Source organism: Pelodiscus sinensis, chromosome 8, assembly GCF_052426305.1.
Source record: "Pelodiscus sinensis isolate ZL-2025 chromosome 8, ASM5242630v1, whole genome shotgun sequence".
Taxonomy (NCBI): Eukaryota; Metazoa; Chordata; order Testudines; family Trionychidae; genus Pelodiscus; species Pelodiscus sinensis.
The window spans coordinates 50,404,532-50,421,004 of record NC_143059.1 but is presented as its reverse complement, the minus strand read 5'-3'; the positions used below and the strand labels follow the sequence as shown (position 1 = coordinate 50,421,004).

The 16,473-nt window shown below is 39.5% G+C and overlaps 1 protein-coding gene across 11 annotated transcripts in view; it reads left to right on the top strand.

Moving 5' to 3' along the window:
* PTPRE (protein tyrosine phosphatase receptor type E) overlaps positions 1–16,473 on the top strand; it is a 263,311-nt gene that overhangs the window by 203,947 nt on the left and 42,891 nt on the right. For 9 of the 11 annotated variants that reach the window (XM_075935265.2, XM_075935272.2, XM_075935269.2 and 6 more), the window contains 6 exons: positions 360–457; positions 3,631–3,750; positions 6,987–7,150; positions 11,832–11,967; positions 12,655–12,804; positions 15,862–15,955. In XM_075935265.2, the coding sequence (XP_075791380.1) occupies positions 360–457; positions 3,631–3,750; positions 6,987–7,150; positions 11,832–11,967; positions 12,655–12,804; positions 15,862–15,955 (762 nt within the window). Of the gene's footprint in view, positions 1–340; positions 458–3,630; positions 3,751–6,986; positions 7,151–11,831; positions 11,968–12,654; positions 12,805–15,861; positions 15,956–16,473 lie in introns of all 11 variants that reach the window. The other 2 variants (XM_075935266.2, XM_075935274.2) reach the window with 2 other exon arrangements.

Genomic DNA, 16,473 nt, shown 5'->3' with positions numbered 1-16,473 from the left:
CTGTGCCATTTCCTCCCCACCCTCCCAACATTAAGGTTAAGGGAACTACAATCTTTACTCGGTTTTGCAAGCAGTCCTTAGGTAAATGCAAAAATCACCATTGTTTTAAAGAATGCATAATGATTATACTGATTGCATAACAGCTTTCTGTAAGTTTACAGAGTTCGTATAGCCGTGCTTGAAAGAAGTGAGATTTTCATTGTACTGGTGCATGTGTAAGACTGACGCATTTACATCCGTATATTTTCATGAGATATGAGCTGGTAACTCATAAGCAGAAGAGAAAAATGATCTTGTCTATTGTGATATTGCTTGTTTTCTTTATGTTTCTTGAGTATAGAACTGTATTCTATGTGCAGGCCCTAAGCAAGAAACAGTTAATGATTTCTGGAGGATGATATGGGAGCAGAAATCTGCAATTATTGTTATGTTAACAAACTTGAAAGAAAGAAAAGAGGTAAATAACTTTTATTTCCGTTTCAATTAGCCTATTTTGAAATAGTCCCTGCAGTGTGCTGCTTAGAGTCTGGCTGTTAATGGCTTTCACCACTTCCTTTTCCAGTAATTTCAGAGGTCTCTGCTAAAAATGTAGTTGTAACTTACGAAATTTCAAGATTATAAATATTCCTGGCTAACTGATTTCCTCATAACTAATCTTTTATCATGTGCTACTGTGATCCACACACCTGGTCTGTGTGGTTCACAGTCCTATGTAGTGGCGCTAAACCACTTACAGCAAGAGATAAGAATGAGTGAAGTCTACAGCCTAAGCTGCTAGCCAGCTGGCTTTATAGCTCAAACTGTAGAGGCTCATACACTAAGGTCCAAAGGTCCGTGGTTTGGTTCTGCCTGCAGGTGGTTACACTACAATGCCTCACCAGCAGACTTTGAGTCCAAGGCAAATTGAAAGTATGGTCTTTTTGGCTTCTGCTGCAATGTATGTATTCTGTAGACTGGCTCTATAGCAGTGGTTCCCACACTTCTTGGCCTGTGGCCCATCCAGCTCCATGTAAACCTTTCCATGGACTACCGGTTGCTCATTGAAACTCACCGTTAATTATATAAATATGCCTGAGTCCTTTTGCTAGTGCTGCAGCTAAGGAGAATCATTTAATTTAACCAGTAAGAAAGGAAATATTAATTGAAATTATTAAACAGATTAAGCACTTTAACTTTCTTGTGTTAGTTTACCAAACTTCACTTAAATAAAGTAAAATATTAATTTATGTCCAACACAAAAGTTTTCAACATTGTCTTTAGCTATGGCAGGGGTGGGGGAACCTTTTTTGGGCTGGGGGCCACTGACCTATAGAAAAATCAGTTGGGGAGCCACACAAGTCAGAAGCAAAAAGAACCCCTCCAAATCCTCTCAACCCTCACTGATGAGGCCCCCAAGTGAGACACTTCATTCCCCTGGCACTCTAGCCCTGGAGTGGGGGGAGGCATAGGGAAGACAGAGGTTCAGGGCTTCTCATAAACCAGGTTAACTCTTCTGGAGTTCCAGGGTTACAGGATTTTGTAGACACCCCCAGGCTTTAGGGTAAAAAAATGAGGGGTTCAGTGTGCATGCCAGGGCTGCCAGTGTGTGGGATAGGGGTGCAGGATCTAAGTGGGAGGTAGGGTACAGGAGCAGGTTAACAATAGGTTGTCTGGCCAGGGAGAGAGTGCAGAGTCTGGCCAGGAGGAAGGGTGCAAGAGCAAGGGAGGATGCAGGAGCAGGCTGGGGGTAGAGAGTCTGGTCAAGGGAAGAGGGTACAGGAGTGGGTTGGGATGCGGAGTCTTGGCAGGGGAGTGCATGAGTGGCAGGGCATGAATGAGAGGAGAGCACTTACTTTCACGCTCTGCGCTTCTCCCAGGCACAGTGTCCCAGGCATGGCCTCTCTCTCCTCCTGTTGACCAGATTCTGGCCAATGGGAACAGGAGGAAAAGCCTCAAGGCATCGCATCCATGCGCTGCTGTTCTCCCAGTCAGGGGAAGGGGAATGGCAGTTCGTGGAGCCACTTCTGGCTTCACTTCTTTCCCATGACGCAGATGTGGTGGGACGAGTTGGGGCTTTCTCCCCTCCACAGCCGGAAGCCATGCTAGTGCTCCAACCTCATGGGAGGGCCACTAGGTTGGAGCGCCACTGTGGGCTCCCCGTTGTGGGGGAAAGGGGAGCTGAACTCAAGCCGCAGATCACCTGCAAGGCATCCCCAGACCCCAGTTTGAGAACCATTGCTCTATAGGCTGAATTGAGAATAGGAATGAATGTTGAATCTACATTACTCTTTTAAAAGTGTTCAGTGAAAAAATATTACATTCAGACTGTGATTGCTACAATGGGACATGGCTAATTTGAAAATAACCTATTTTGCTGTGAAAGGCTGGGTTACAACTTTCTGTGGTTTGTTATCCTTGCATCTCCTCCCCTCTGTTCTTATTTCATATGTATCCTTCCTTGTGTGCAGGTTAAATAATAAAATTAACCGAAATCATTGCTGGCTAATACTTCAGAGCTCAAAAATATTACACATTTAACTTCTCTACTGGCTTACCAGAAGCAAATTGATAAAAAGCCTGATAAAACATTTACCAATGCACCATTACAAATGTGCTCTTGAGTGATTTTGTTTTAAATGCCTTTTTATCCTCGCAGACTAGTTAGTTACATATTCCAAATACTCGAAAATGCAGGTTTGGAGCTTGGATTCCTCAGTCACTACAAACTGCGAAGTTCAATGAAGGCAATATGCCAACTTACTGAAAACAATGTACCATGCTCTACTCTAGAGTAATCTTTCCTGCCGGTTAAAGAGCAGTGTCCATAAACTCCAAAATAATTCCCAACAATTCCTCCTTAAGAGCTAAGAATAATTATTTTAGACAGTGAGATTACATAGCATAAATATTTGAGATTGATGTTAATTAATTTACACAGCAGCTCTTTACAGTTTTATATATTTTATCAGAATAAGGAAAAGGTGCTTGTCTGATTGCTCCAATCAGCTATGAAGGAGCCTATTTGAGGCCGTCTCCCTTTCCTGTAATCTTAACATCACCAGCCTTTCTGCGTGGTCCCCATATCTCATTTGAACAGATTGGAGGCTCATTTCAGGCAAATACCAATTCATCAATAATGGTTGGTAAAAGGCTTATTCCACGGAAGGAGACATATTGCTATCCTCTACCCTTTTGCTAGAATCCCCATGCTACTCATGACTCTCAGCCCAGGTTATCTGACATTTCCCTCTTATTAACCAGATTTGTGGAGTGAAGGTGTTAAAATGTCAGTCAATGCATCCTATCAGAAAAATAAACAAAAAAAAGATGGAACAGTCATTAAAATAAAAAAAAAAACCCATCAGCCTCCTTCATCACAATCTGGCTGCCAAAGAGCATGTGAAGACTCCATCCAAACCATATATTTCCCTTTGTGTCGTCTAATAATGCAGATAACTAACACTGAGAGCATGAGCACAAAGCCTTATATTCATGGCTTGTTTTAGATTAAAAACAACATCCTCCAAATATTCATAGAGGTTCAGTTTTATTACTTTAACATAAAAATAATTTTATAGCTGCATTCCATCAGTAATGGAGGTAGACATCGTATTTAAAAGTACTAAATGTATATCCTATATGTCTGCATAGGATAAGTGTCATCAATACTGGCCAGATCAAGGATGCTGGACTTATGGAAATATCAGAGTTTCTGTGGAAGATAGTATTGTTCTTGTGGACTACACCATTCGCAAGTTTTGTATTCAGTCCGTAAGTAATAGTACACTTGTTGCTCCATAAGATTGATTTTTATTTTTTTAAAGCAAAGTATAACAGAAATTCAGGCTTTTGTTTAAAATGAATTTAACTGGAAATTTATTTTTAATTAAAATTGAGTTGAAACATATATACTAAGAACAGTAAGTTTATGGAATCAATTTTCATCCGAGTTATTTGAGTAAGAGAGAATTATGCAAATGCTGGTGGCTGCATGGGACTTAAGTTTAAAGAGGTATCAGTCAGATTGGAGTCCTGTGAGTTAGAACCACTTTTGGAAGGTGTTTTCCACTTCCCTTCCCGCCCCCATATAGATTACGTGGTATTTGAGAGAAACTTAGGAGTGCATTTGCCTTTGTGCACATTTTTTTGAAGTTGTAGAAAGTTTTTAAATCATGAAAAATGTAAAAGATATTAAAATTATATAGAAATGGTAGAGTTTTTATCAAACCAGTCAAGACATGAACGGGCAAAAAGGTGAGGGGGGGGTTATAGTTTCCTGATTCTGTGCCATAGCTTGGCCCTAACAGTGGCTGGCAATTGCATGTTATCTGGGGATAGCTGGAGCCCATTGTGTTTTGTCCACCGTTCTTTCCCTCTCTTGACATGCCCCAGGCACTAGAGACTGCAGTGAAGGAAACGTATAAATTGACTTCTCCATTTATGCTGTGAGGCATCTCCAGCTGAAGAGTTATGGTCCATCTTCCTTCCTTTTGTGCTTCCTGGCTGGTCTGAATTCCCCACAGCTCCTTCTAGTCTTACACTGCTATTTTACCAAGTTTATTTTCTAAAAAAGATTCTAATTGATTGTCCTGCCGAGCATAACCTTCACTATATAAAGTAAATGTGCTGGTGGCTTGCTTAGTATGCATTCAGATGGATTAATTCTTTCTCTATACAAGAATTTTCTCCTGTCTAACGTAATATTTTTAAAACTGCAAACCTTAGTTAAACTTAATCAGTGCAATGTTAATGTTTAGAGTAGGCCTTAGAATTGCAGCCAGGTTTTATCCTTTTTAAACTACCATGTTAAGTGTTATTTTATTCTCGTCTTCCACCTGTTACATGGCAGTTCTCTCTATCTTTGGGACTTTTTGCTTCCCAACAAATCAAAATGAGCTTAGAATGTATTTATAAAGCACTTTCGCATCATCTCTGGCTATCAACCAATATTAAAAGCAACTGCCACAGACCACTAGCCATCCCTGCAAGAGATATGTGGAGGTCACAGTCTCTTGAAATTAGGTCTCAAAAAGAAGCAAAACATTCTAGTCCCAAGTAGAGGAAAGAAGTCCTGGATTAGCTTTTCTACAAATCCAAATAAAATAAAACAAAAGGTAGCTTCTTTTCACATGGTCCACAGCTGTTAGTTCTATTCTTGAATGTTTAACAGGCACCAAAAATGGTCAAGCAATTTTTGAAAACTAGCTTCCTTCCTTTCTGCCCATTGAAGGAGTTTAACCACCTTTCTGGGTCAAACTGGAGAAGACACAGTCCATCACAAGAATATACATCTTTCATTGACCAATATCAGCTGTGGGAGACTTTCATCCACCACTGTGTCATATACCAAGCCATATGTACACTTGAAGGATAACAGTTAAGGCTCTTGAGGGCAAGTGGCAAAAGTTGGGGTTTTTACTAAGGACACCCTACGAGTGGCTGCCAGATAGTCAACCCTAAGAAGTTTCCCAGCTAATGGCAGCTGGTATCTTGCCACGTAGGTAGAGGGGCATTTCTCAAGCCCTTGAGAGTAGGGATTGTATCTCTTGCATGTTTGCACAGTGCTTTTGGATCCTAATCTCAATTAGGGCCTTTGGGTTCTACCACAGTATAAATGTTTACTACCAGTAGTAGCCAGGACCCAAGCTACAGACAGCTGAATAGAGTAGTCACTTGGAAGTGCACAGAGAATCAGTGAAGCTCTCAGAAAATGGATATTACACGGCTGTCAGATTGGCAGCTGCATTCAGCACTAGCTATAGCTTCTGAGCAGTCCCTGTATAAAGTATATTGAAGCCATCGAATCTGGATACCAGTCAGGCATGTCTGTGTATAACAAGGGCCATATGAGAGAGGCTGCTATGACTCTTATTTAAAAAGCACTCTTGGCTAGGAAGTTCTATGATTAATATAGCCAAAAAAAAAAGTGTTATAAAATTCTTCTGGTTTGGAAATAACTGAGCATCTAGATGGCTTGTGGTATTTGGTATCTTCCCCCTGTAGATTAATATTTCCAATTTTACTGTGGAACATGTTAGCAATGATTATCTTTGGTCACCTGTTGATGGAGACTGAGCAGCCTTTATGAAGCAAACTGATGGTGTTTGTCCTGTTTAAAGTGGAAGAAGTCTTCATGTGATAATTGGCACTGATTAGCAGTCAGAGATAGAGGCCAAGGGAGACTAAATTTACTATCTCAGCCTGGAGGATGTTCCTGTGGTGGAGCTTTCATTGCCATTGTCTGAGCTGCTCCTGTTCTGTGCTTAAACAGAGACCCTGGAGGTTTTTCGCCTTCCTCTGTAGCATGGGGTACAGATCACAGCTGGAGGATCTCTGCATCTTGGGGACTTCAAAGTATTTGAAGGCTTCAATATCTGAGATATAGGTGAGAGGATTATTCTAGGAGGAGTGGGTGAGATTCTGTGGCCTGTTCCGTGCAGGGGGTCAGACTAGATGATCATAATGGTCCCTTCTGACCTTAAAGTCTATGACTCTATGAGATGTGTCTCCGAGGTTGTCAAGGCTGTAGCTTTAATGGTTAGCTGTGAAAATGTAAATTAAAAATAAAAGGAGAAAAGCTACAGTATAAAGTTATAAGAAGGATATAATGTACTAGAGTAATCCATTGCTTCATATGGCGTGATGCCTTGCATCTGGTGATTTACCAGTATTAGATGTATGTTCAAATCCTTATCTGTGTTTTTTATGAAGCAGTTCATAGATAATTTAGCATATCGCATCTCTCAGTGGTATACATCCTGAAGTTCTTACTCAGACTAGCTCCAAGTGAGAGTTTTATCTGAGTGAGGATATAGCAAGAAATGAAGAAGTACTTCAGGAGTTGGCCTCTGGTTAATGGAAATTGTGAATCTTACTTCTCATGAACAGTACTTTGGTGATACTTAGATTTCAATGGCAAGGATATGGGTTAGTCAGACATGATAACTAATCCGTTTGCAACTCTTAATATGAAATGTCACACTCACAGCCTGTTTGTGTGTTTCTAGCAGCTTCATGATGGCTGTAAAATTCCAAGGCTTGTAACACAGCTCCATTTTACCAGCTGGCCTGATTTTGGTGTGCCTTTCACACCCATTGGGATGTTGAAGTTTCTAAAAAAAGTCAAAACATTGAATCCTTCACATGCTGGACCAATTGTGGTTCACTGTAGGTATGTACACCCTCTTTTAACCATTCTGTTTTGTAGGGCTTTAACAGTTTGTAAAGTGCTTGTGTATCCCAAAACTACATTTGTCTCTTCATTGAAAATGCCCCAGTTTGCATAAAAGTCAGAGTTTGTAAAAGTCATAGGTTCTATCATAACTGGGGGATAAATGAATGCAAAAATTCTGTCTTTTCCTCTCATTTTAATATTAAACTTCATCTTGTTGTTCCTAGAGTGATAGGCAATCTGACAAAAAAAAAAAAAATTCCCCATCAGAAAAACAGATTGGTAACAAATGGACTCACTCTGCCATTGAATGGTCCTCAGAGAATACATCCCCCAGTTTTCTCACAGTAGAATTGCTGTTTGCTCTTACAATTTTCTCATTCTCTGCTAGATAGGTTGTAATGGTAGACTTGTACTTGAGATAATTTAACACTATGATGTTGGGAGTCTAGATGTCTAATTGCTTACATACTAATACACAGTGTGGTCCAGTTCCCGAGCAAACACTTGAGTCTCCTGCCAGTAAGTGGTTAATGATAAACCATTGAAAATGTACTATGGTAAAAATGAACAAAAATAGATTTGTTTTTGTAGAGGTTCAAAAAAAAGTTACAGCTTTTACATTCGGAGCTGCTGTATCTTAGACATCAAGAATTATGCTTTTCTCAGGAACAATATGTCTAATTAAGATTAAATTAAAAAGAAAAATAATAGAATAGTGATTTTGTCCTTTTTTTAAGGAAATCACTTTTTCATTTTTCTTCTGTTGCATTATTTTCTGTTGCTTATGTTTGCTATTTATAGATATTCTCAAGAGGCTTCAAAACATGTTCTTTTCAATTAGTGTCATTTACATATTAGGTTAATCAGTTTATCGTGATATTTGACCAGTTAATAGATTAAAGGTGTGGAGGCTGCTCCCGCCTGTCTGCGGTGGGTCCCGTGGGACTGAAGCAGCCTCCTGCCTGTGGCAGGAGCTGTCTTCAGTTAACCAGAACTGGTAAGGGTTAAGAGTGAGATGCTTGCTGGTTAACCCGTTAACCTTTCACATCCCTTGTGCATATACTTTTATCAGGCATCAGCAGGGGCACTAAAACAATTTGTAGAGGAGAGGTGCTGAGAGTTATTGAAGTAAACTGTAAACCCTGTGGATAATGAAAACCACTGCAAACCTGGGGGTGCTGCAGCACCCCCCTTCGCTACTATGAACGTGGTATAAATCCTTGTTCTCTCGAATGTGTGCACATCGCAAACATCTTTTTTAACATTTAGAAGGAAAAAGAAGATTTTTGTATTCGCTCCTGTTCCTCTTTGAGACATCCATATTTTTATATAGCATTGCTCAGATGTTCTACACAGAGTAAATAAAATTTAAATAAATTAATGGAGATTGCCTATCTTCTAGAATTGGAAGGGACCTTGAAAAGTCATCAAGTCCACTCCGCTGCTTTCACAGCAGGACCAAGTATCATCCCTGACACATTTTTGCCCCAAATCACTAAATGGCCTCTGCAAGTATTGAACTCACAACCCTGGGTTTAGCAGGCCAATGCTCAAACCACTGAGCTATCCCTCCCCTCAGAGTAATACTGAGGACATGCTTTATTGTTCACCAGCAAGAAACTCTGTTCTTAATCTAATTGACTAAAATGAACACTAGGCACTGGTCATAATAAAATAGCTCTTCTTAAAAAGAGGAAAAAAAAACAGATTAAGGAAGTTAAAAAGCGATTATCTGGCTAAAAGTATAGTTGATACAATTTGTATTGACTATATGATTAGTCGATAAGCGCCACTCTGCAGAGCTGTAGCAGGGGTAGTTCCAGAAGCTGACTCAAGACGGGACTGAGCAGAACTGGCTCGTACTAGCTCTGGAGCCACCTGTACAGTGGCTCTGCATTTTAAATGTAGTAAGAGCTTACCGATCAGCAGGAGCTGGCACTGTGCAGTCCTGGGTCATGCTGAGTCCAGCAGCCCCTGTTCACGGTGGACTGCCCTGTTCACTGCAAAGAGGGGCTGATGCAGCAGTAGCCTCTGCCCGCAGCCTGCCCTGGCCACCGCGAACAGTTTGATTGACGACCTCAGCCCCTGTCTTTATCTCTCTTATAAAGGCAGCAAGAAGGGGGGGAGCATCCAGTCGATTCACTATTCGACTATCAGATAAGCATTTGCTTATCTGATAGTCAACTAGTCGCTAACATCCCTAATGTAGCTATCTAAATGTAATGGTCCAAAACAGTGCAACAGCACTATTGAGAGTCACTGTGTTTTAGAACTTTAATACTGCTTGAAAAATGTAGACTGAAAATCATGGCATCTAATTTCCTTTGCAGTCCAGGATATGATGCCATTGAATTGTTGGAAAAAGGAAAGGGAAACTCATCCATAATGAGTAACACTGTATTTCTCTGTGGGCTTTTATAAAAACAACATACAGTGCTAAACACATAGTTTCTTACCAGAACAAACTAACTCAGCAACCACTCTGAAACTTCAGAACAAACATGATTTGAAATGCTTCTGACAGATTGGTGTTCATTTTTTTTAAATGCTACTTTCCCTATCAGCAATGGAAGCTAAGGAGGTCTGACAAAAAAAAATTCAAAAAGAGTCCATGAATAAGCAGAGGTTTAAGGTACAAGTCAATCAGAGAGCAGTAAACTGTTGAAAGAGACAGATGTCAGAGCTGAGGGAAGAGAGTGGAGTAGTCTTGTGGCAGAGAGGATAGTGAAGGAGTTAGAGAAAGAAGATACAACTGAAAACATAGATTGGGGAGTCTGTGGAGAAGAAAGAGGTTAGGGAGCAAGGGAATCAGAGTTTTAGAGCAGAGATAGATGCACAGAAAGGAGAAAAGGCACACTGAGAACTGAACATTAACAAGCTGTGTTCAGGGAGGGGGAAATTCGGAGACTGGTGAGAACAAGGAAATGGTGAAGACTCAGACAAGGAAGTAGGAGTGAGAAGCTGAGGGTATGCAAGGTAGAGCTCAAATATTAACAGAAATCAGAGGTAGAGGAAGTAAACTTACTCATAAATGTAGAAACTGATGTGCGAGCCACTAACTCCATAGATACCTTTCCCAACAAATGGTTAATAGGAGATGGGGGTTATAGGAGTGGGAGAGAGAAGGAGAAAGGAAACGATGAGAGAGGAGCAATGTCACTAGCACATCCTTCAAGCTAGGGTAAGTGATAAAAAGGCAAGTAAGAAGTTGGGCCTCACCAAGCAGAAAATTAAATATTTGCAGAGGAATCTTCCAGACATGAGGTGGTCATGGGCACTAATCTCTCTATTATAAGGATAATGTGTTTTGTGACATGTCATTATCAGTGGGAAGCTCTGCTGGTTTTAGTTTGTGCATTTCCACATTTTCACTAGTGGAATTTTTGTGATTAGTATTAAGTGAATTGTTTTACTTCTAGCAGACCATGCTAAGGGCTTAAGATTTTTAGGCAGCATGAATTTCTGTTCAAACAAAAATGGACACTATATGTGCACGTGCATGGTGGCATGCATGCTTTATTTAAGAAATTTTATAAAGGATTCTTAAACAATAAGGGATGCTTATTTGAATGCTGTATGTGACATACTTAAAAATGCAATAAATAAAGAAACTCCAACCCCATATAATACTCTGGAACCAGACAACAGGAAAATATATACCTGTTCACGCATCATACACATGGCAATAATTATGTTCTTTCTGTTTTGTATGTCTTTGAGAAAACTTTTGAGTGTTTGTAAAATGTTGATATGACTTCTGTGGAAAATGCTATAAATATAAAAACATTTCTAGTTCTCAAGAGAGCCATGGAAGGTTCATAAATTCACAAAGAATATTTTAGAGTTCTTATAATTGCACATAAGTGCCTTTTGAATTAAACATTTATTCACTGAAGTCTAATTTCTGACTGTATTTTAAAACTAATTTTTTAATGAAAGTCAACTTGAATCTGTCGGTGTATTGGAGGAAAAATACATTGGCATTTTTAGAAGGTGATACTATGACATGTTAATAGCCACGGGGCAAAATAAGCTAACAGAAGGTTAGAGGAAAGTTGTTAATGCCAAACACAGGATGCCATGCCCTTTTCCTCTGAAACGAAGAGTTGAAAATAATCTGTGATTGTATCATTTGTAGTAATCTTGCTCCCTCTGGTGGCAGCTGGAAGACATGTTATAAACAGTATTTTTGCATGGACATGTTAAAACCTTAGCACTTAAAAATGCTTAATACTTGCCAAATGATGTGTGACATTAAACATGTTACTTTGCTAATAGTAAACCAAAAAGATTTAATAAACACATTTAGCCTTTACCTTAGAGCTAATATCTAGGTCTGGTTGAAAAATGGGAAATATTTTGCGAATAAATTGTACCTTTTTTCCTTTTAAAATAAATTTTTAAATCATTTTTGCAACCCACCTCTAATTATACTCAAAAAAGATACATTTTGGTGAAAGCTTTCTAAAAAAATCACATTTGCTTTTTTTTTTAATCTATATTCAAAATTTTTCAACTAGCTCTCTAATATTACTATTTAAAATCAAAAGTGAATCTTAATGAAATATAATACCAATATGGATTTGTCTAATATAAACAAACTTTGGACTGGCTGTGAGTTACTTCTGTAATCTACCTGGACTTCATAGCTCACTTATGTGTCTCTTTTCTTTTTAAGTGCTGGTGTGGGTCGAACAGGCACATTTATAGTAATAGATGCGATGATAGAGATGATGCATGCTGAGCAGAAAGTTGGTGTTTTTGAGTTTGTTACAAAAATCCGTAATCAGCGCCCACAAATGGTTCAGACTGATGTAAGTAAGCGTAAACTTGTTTTGATCTTCTGTTCATTTGTCATGTTTGAAACAATACATATTGTTTCCCAGACACTGGTGAATGTCTCAGTACTTCCTCCCTTCATTCATCCACAGCAGTAGTCATAATGGGAATAAGGCAAGCTGGGGGGTTGGGAGGGAGAAGATAGGTGGTAAGTCTCTTATGATTTGTTTCTGAACAGAATTCTGAGGGGACCGTTGCTGTGCTCCTCCCCATTTATGCTCACCTGTAGTACACAATGTGCGTAATGTAATAGGCTCAGACTGTGGCTATAATAACGGCTTCCTACGTCGACGCTATAGCCTGGATCGACATACACTGGTTGGGATAGATCCAATGGCAGTCAATTTAATGGCCTAGATAAGATCTGACAGATAGACTGCAGATTGCTCAGCAGTGAACCCCTCTACTCTATCCCAGACAAGAAGATTAAAGGAAATTGATGGAAAACTTTCTCCCATTGACTGCCCACAGCGTAGACCCTTTGGAAATGCAACCTAAAATATGTTGACTCCAACTACATTATTCACGTAGCTATAGTTGCGTTAACTTAGGTTGACTTTCAGCAGTAGTGTAGGTAAAGTCTTACTCTGTTAATCAGTAAAATGGCCTGTGTCAGATTTTTTTAAATAATATTTAATGTGATTGTTGCTTATTCATTCCAGATGCAGTATTCATTCATTTATCAAGCCTTACTAGAATACTACCTCTATGGCGACACAGAACTAGATGTGTCCTCCTTAGAAAAGCACCTTCAAGCATCACAGAACACAACACCACATCTTGTCAAAACAGGAGTAGAGGAAGAATTTAAAGTAAGTAAAAGAGGAGACTTGCACCCAGATTTTAGAGATCAGGCCAACAAGACAACATGGTATGTCGAGTATAATATGAAATGTCGCTGTATAAGACTATAAGTGCACTTGTGTCCCTGCACTGCTGACTGGAGAACTTTGGTAGTAATGTCCATTCAGCCTGTAGGCATGCTGTTCCCTCTCACTTTCTTCCACAAGGCTAACCAGTATTTCATGGATGTATCCTTTTTAGATCTTTCTCAAATGCTCCCAGCTTGAGATGAGTTGTGACCAGGCTGTTCATTGGATTGTTGACTCTATTAGAATTCAAATAGTGACCCAGATCTTTTCTTACAGTTCCTCTAAGGAAAAAAAAATAGCTAACTTTTCTGCTTGCCTGGGAATTGGTCCAGCATTGGATGTGCCTAGTTCACCAGTTGTGCAAACAGGCCAACCCAGTAGTGGACGGACATTCCTGCTGCATCTTTTGCTTTGGAGAAAGCCACATTTTCCCTGCAATTTAATTTGCCAATAATTAAAATCCAGATCTTGGAAGAACCAAAAATTGAGACTAAAACTCCTCATGAAGGCAGCTCTTCAGCCAATCTCCAGACCCATGCCAGGAGTCACCCAGGTGGCATGACTCTTCCCCATAGACATTGATGTCTAAGGACTGTGAGACAAGGAGACAACAACGGACCCCTCATGTAATGCTTTAAAAAAGAGAATTTTGAGTTCCTAGAGAGAACCCCAAACTAGCCTAAAACTTTTCTGGCATATTCGGTATCATCAATGTCAGTGGCATCAAAGCCATCCAGACATGGTACTCATAGCTCATAAGGATCTTGTGTGGTAGGTACCATTGATGCACCTGAAGATTTGATGGGCACAGGAACCAAAGCAATGGTACTGATAGGAAAAGGTGGGGATAGGGACTGCACCGTCTCCAGGAAGATGCTGCCAGTACAGGTATTAACATCAGCATTGTCAATAGCATGCCATCCAGTGATAGAGCACCTGATATTGCACAAATCATCAACCCCCTCTGTGCCATCGATCTGGCACTGACAACAGCCATTGATAATGAGTATGATAGGACCTCAAGAGTTCAGATACTTGAACCATGTGGTATCTGAAATACCAGTCTCCTCTGCTCAGTATTGGGCCCTGGAACAGAGTTATCTGGAACACAGGAATCACCACTCATAACATGTCATAGATTTCCATTCTCTAGTAAAGAATTAGATAGTGAACAGGAGGAGATAATCTTCCATCACTTCTCTTGTAATCCTTATGATACTTGTAACCAACCCAGGTCCCCTCAATCATACCCTTCATCTATTCCTAATCCACCATAATATTGGTGTACACACTCCATGCCTCCCAAACATCCAGCATGGCCCAATGTAAGCCTTTAAAGCACTCTACCTCACCATGGTAAATAGAGCCTCTGAACATTCCAGAGAGATAACTTAGGAATGGGAGGTTGGATTTTAGGAGGCGGTTACTCCACAGATAAACATCTCTTCCTCCTCTCCAGATGAGATAGTGATGCCACCTCCACCATCTCTGGGAGACAACTTTAGGCTGTTTCAAAATCTGGATAACTGGTGTCAGACATTTTGCAGATACCTGTCGAGCAGCTAAAAAACACTCACCATAAACATCTTACATTCCTCTTCTCCCTCCCAAATAGCCCTTCCCATCAATGTGCTTCTGGATCCAGAAAAACTCATATGGCAAACTCTGGCATCTGTTATGTCTACCTGTAAATGGGCGAATAAGAAATAATATCTTCCAGCTAAGGATATGGAATTTCTTTTTCCTTTTCCTTCCTAATTCAATTGTTGTGGTGGACACAGTGAACTCCCGAGGTCATCAACACTACACAAAGCCTCCATGACAAGTATTGGAAACAGAGAGAAAGGCCTATTCATCCACAAATATTTATGCATTGCTTATCTTTATTTTATGTACAAGATTAAAGGATGAAAATGACATGGAAACTGGAGTTGGACCCATATTATCTTTTCATTACACTGACAATGTCTTTAAAAAAAAGACATGCAGGGTAGCTGGTGTGCCAGTCTAGTAGCTGGTGCAATGTGAGGAAAAGATTTCCATTACTTTGGATTATCTATGTCGGATAAAAAAAATATGAGCACACTTAAGCATCCTGCTGTGCTTCAGTATTTCTCAGGATATTGCCTTCAGTCTGCATGGCAAAGTTCATCTGTTTTCCTATACATGTGCAGAACATTGATTCAATTTTCCTTCTGGGCTGGCTCAAAAGGATGCTACAGACCATATAAATGGTAAGCCTCTATCTTGCTTGAAGAGCTTGGTTAAAGCACCTTTTGACCCCATCTGTTCTGCAAGACAGAATTGTGTTTTAACCATCTTGAAAGGTTGCTGGTACTCTCATGCAGTGGTTAGCATAGTCTAGACAACATCTCTGTAGTATGAACTCTGGGAAGATGGCTAATTAATGGTTAGAACTGCTGCAGAAACAAAATTGAGATTTATTATATAATCAACAGAGAACATTCAATCAAATATTCAAAAGTGCCCAGTGATTTTGTGTGCCTCAGTTTTTGAGTGCCAGTGTGTTGGGTCTGATTTTTCAGAAGCATGGATCACCTCTAACTCCCATTGAATTGAGTGGGAGTTGAGAGTGGTCAGTGCTTCTGAAAATCAAGCCCAAAATGCCTCAAACTGACTATGCAAAAACAGAAGTACACAAAAGTAGCCATTGCTGTAGAAAATTTTCAGTTTAAACTCTGTTGGTATCTCACTGAATTTCATTCATAACCTGAAATAGTCATTAATTTAACACAGTTTAAAGTAATTTATAATTTATATTCTTAGTTCAATTTTAGAGGGAGGACAGCAAAACGTTTTATATTAAGTTAAAATCAGCCTCATTTTGGATTGACCCTTAACAAAGTCACATGGGAGTCCTTAAGCGCATAGGTAATGAAGAACACTTGATGAGTATTAACTAGCCACATTAGTTTGTTTCATCTTAATCCATCAGTACATCAAATCATAACTCTTGTTTTCTTGTTTTCGTTGTAGAAATTAACAAATGTTCGAATAATGAAAGAAAACATGAGAACTGGCAATCTGCCAGCGAATATGAAGAAAGCCAGGGTCATCCAGATCATTCCATGTAAGATGAATTATTGTCTTTTACAATAGACACTATATGTACTTAAAGTTATAAATATGACAAAATGTTTTGCCACTGTAATAATTTGCTTAATGAGTAAATGCCAGTAACAGAAGATGACAACAATATTGTGGTGAGCTCACCATTAGGTGTCACTGCTAGGGCTGAAATTTGGACAAACTAATTTGTGAATTTAACTCTCAGAAAAGATTGTGTGACTATATACAGAGTTGGAGTATTTATTGTCCTATTCAGAAGAAAAAGATTAAACTTTTTTCACTATAAAGCACAAACCTATCCAACCCTTTTATATCATCAAGATTTTTTTTGTTCATCCATGCCAGAAGGACAGGCCATGGCTGTGACCTAAAAGTATCTGGTAGGCCCTGGTAGGGTTGCCAGGTATCCAGTTTTGAACTGGACAGTCCAGTATTTGAGCTTTCTGTTCAGGAAACAAATTGAGAAAATATAAATGTCCGTATTTTCTAAATAAGATGTAATATGGATTGTGATGTAAT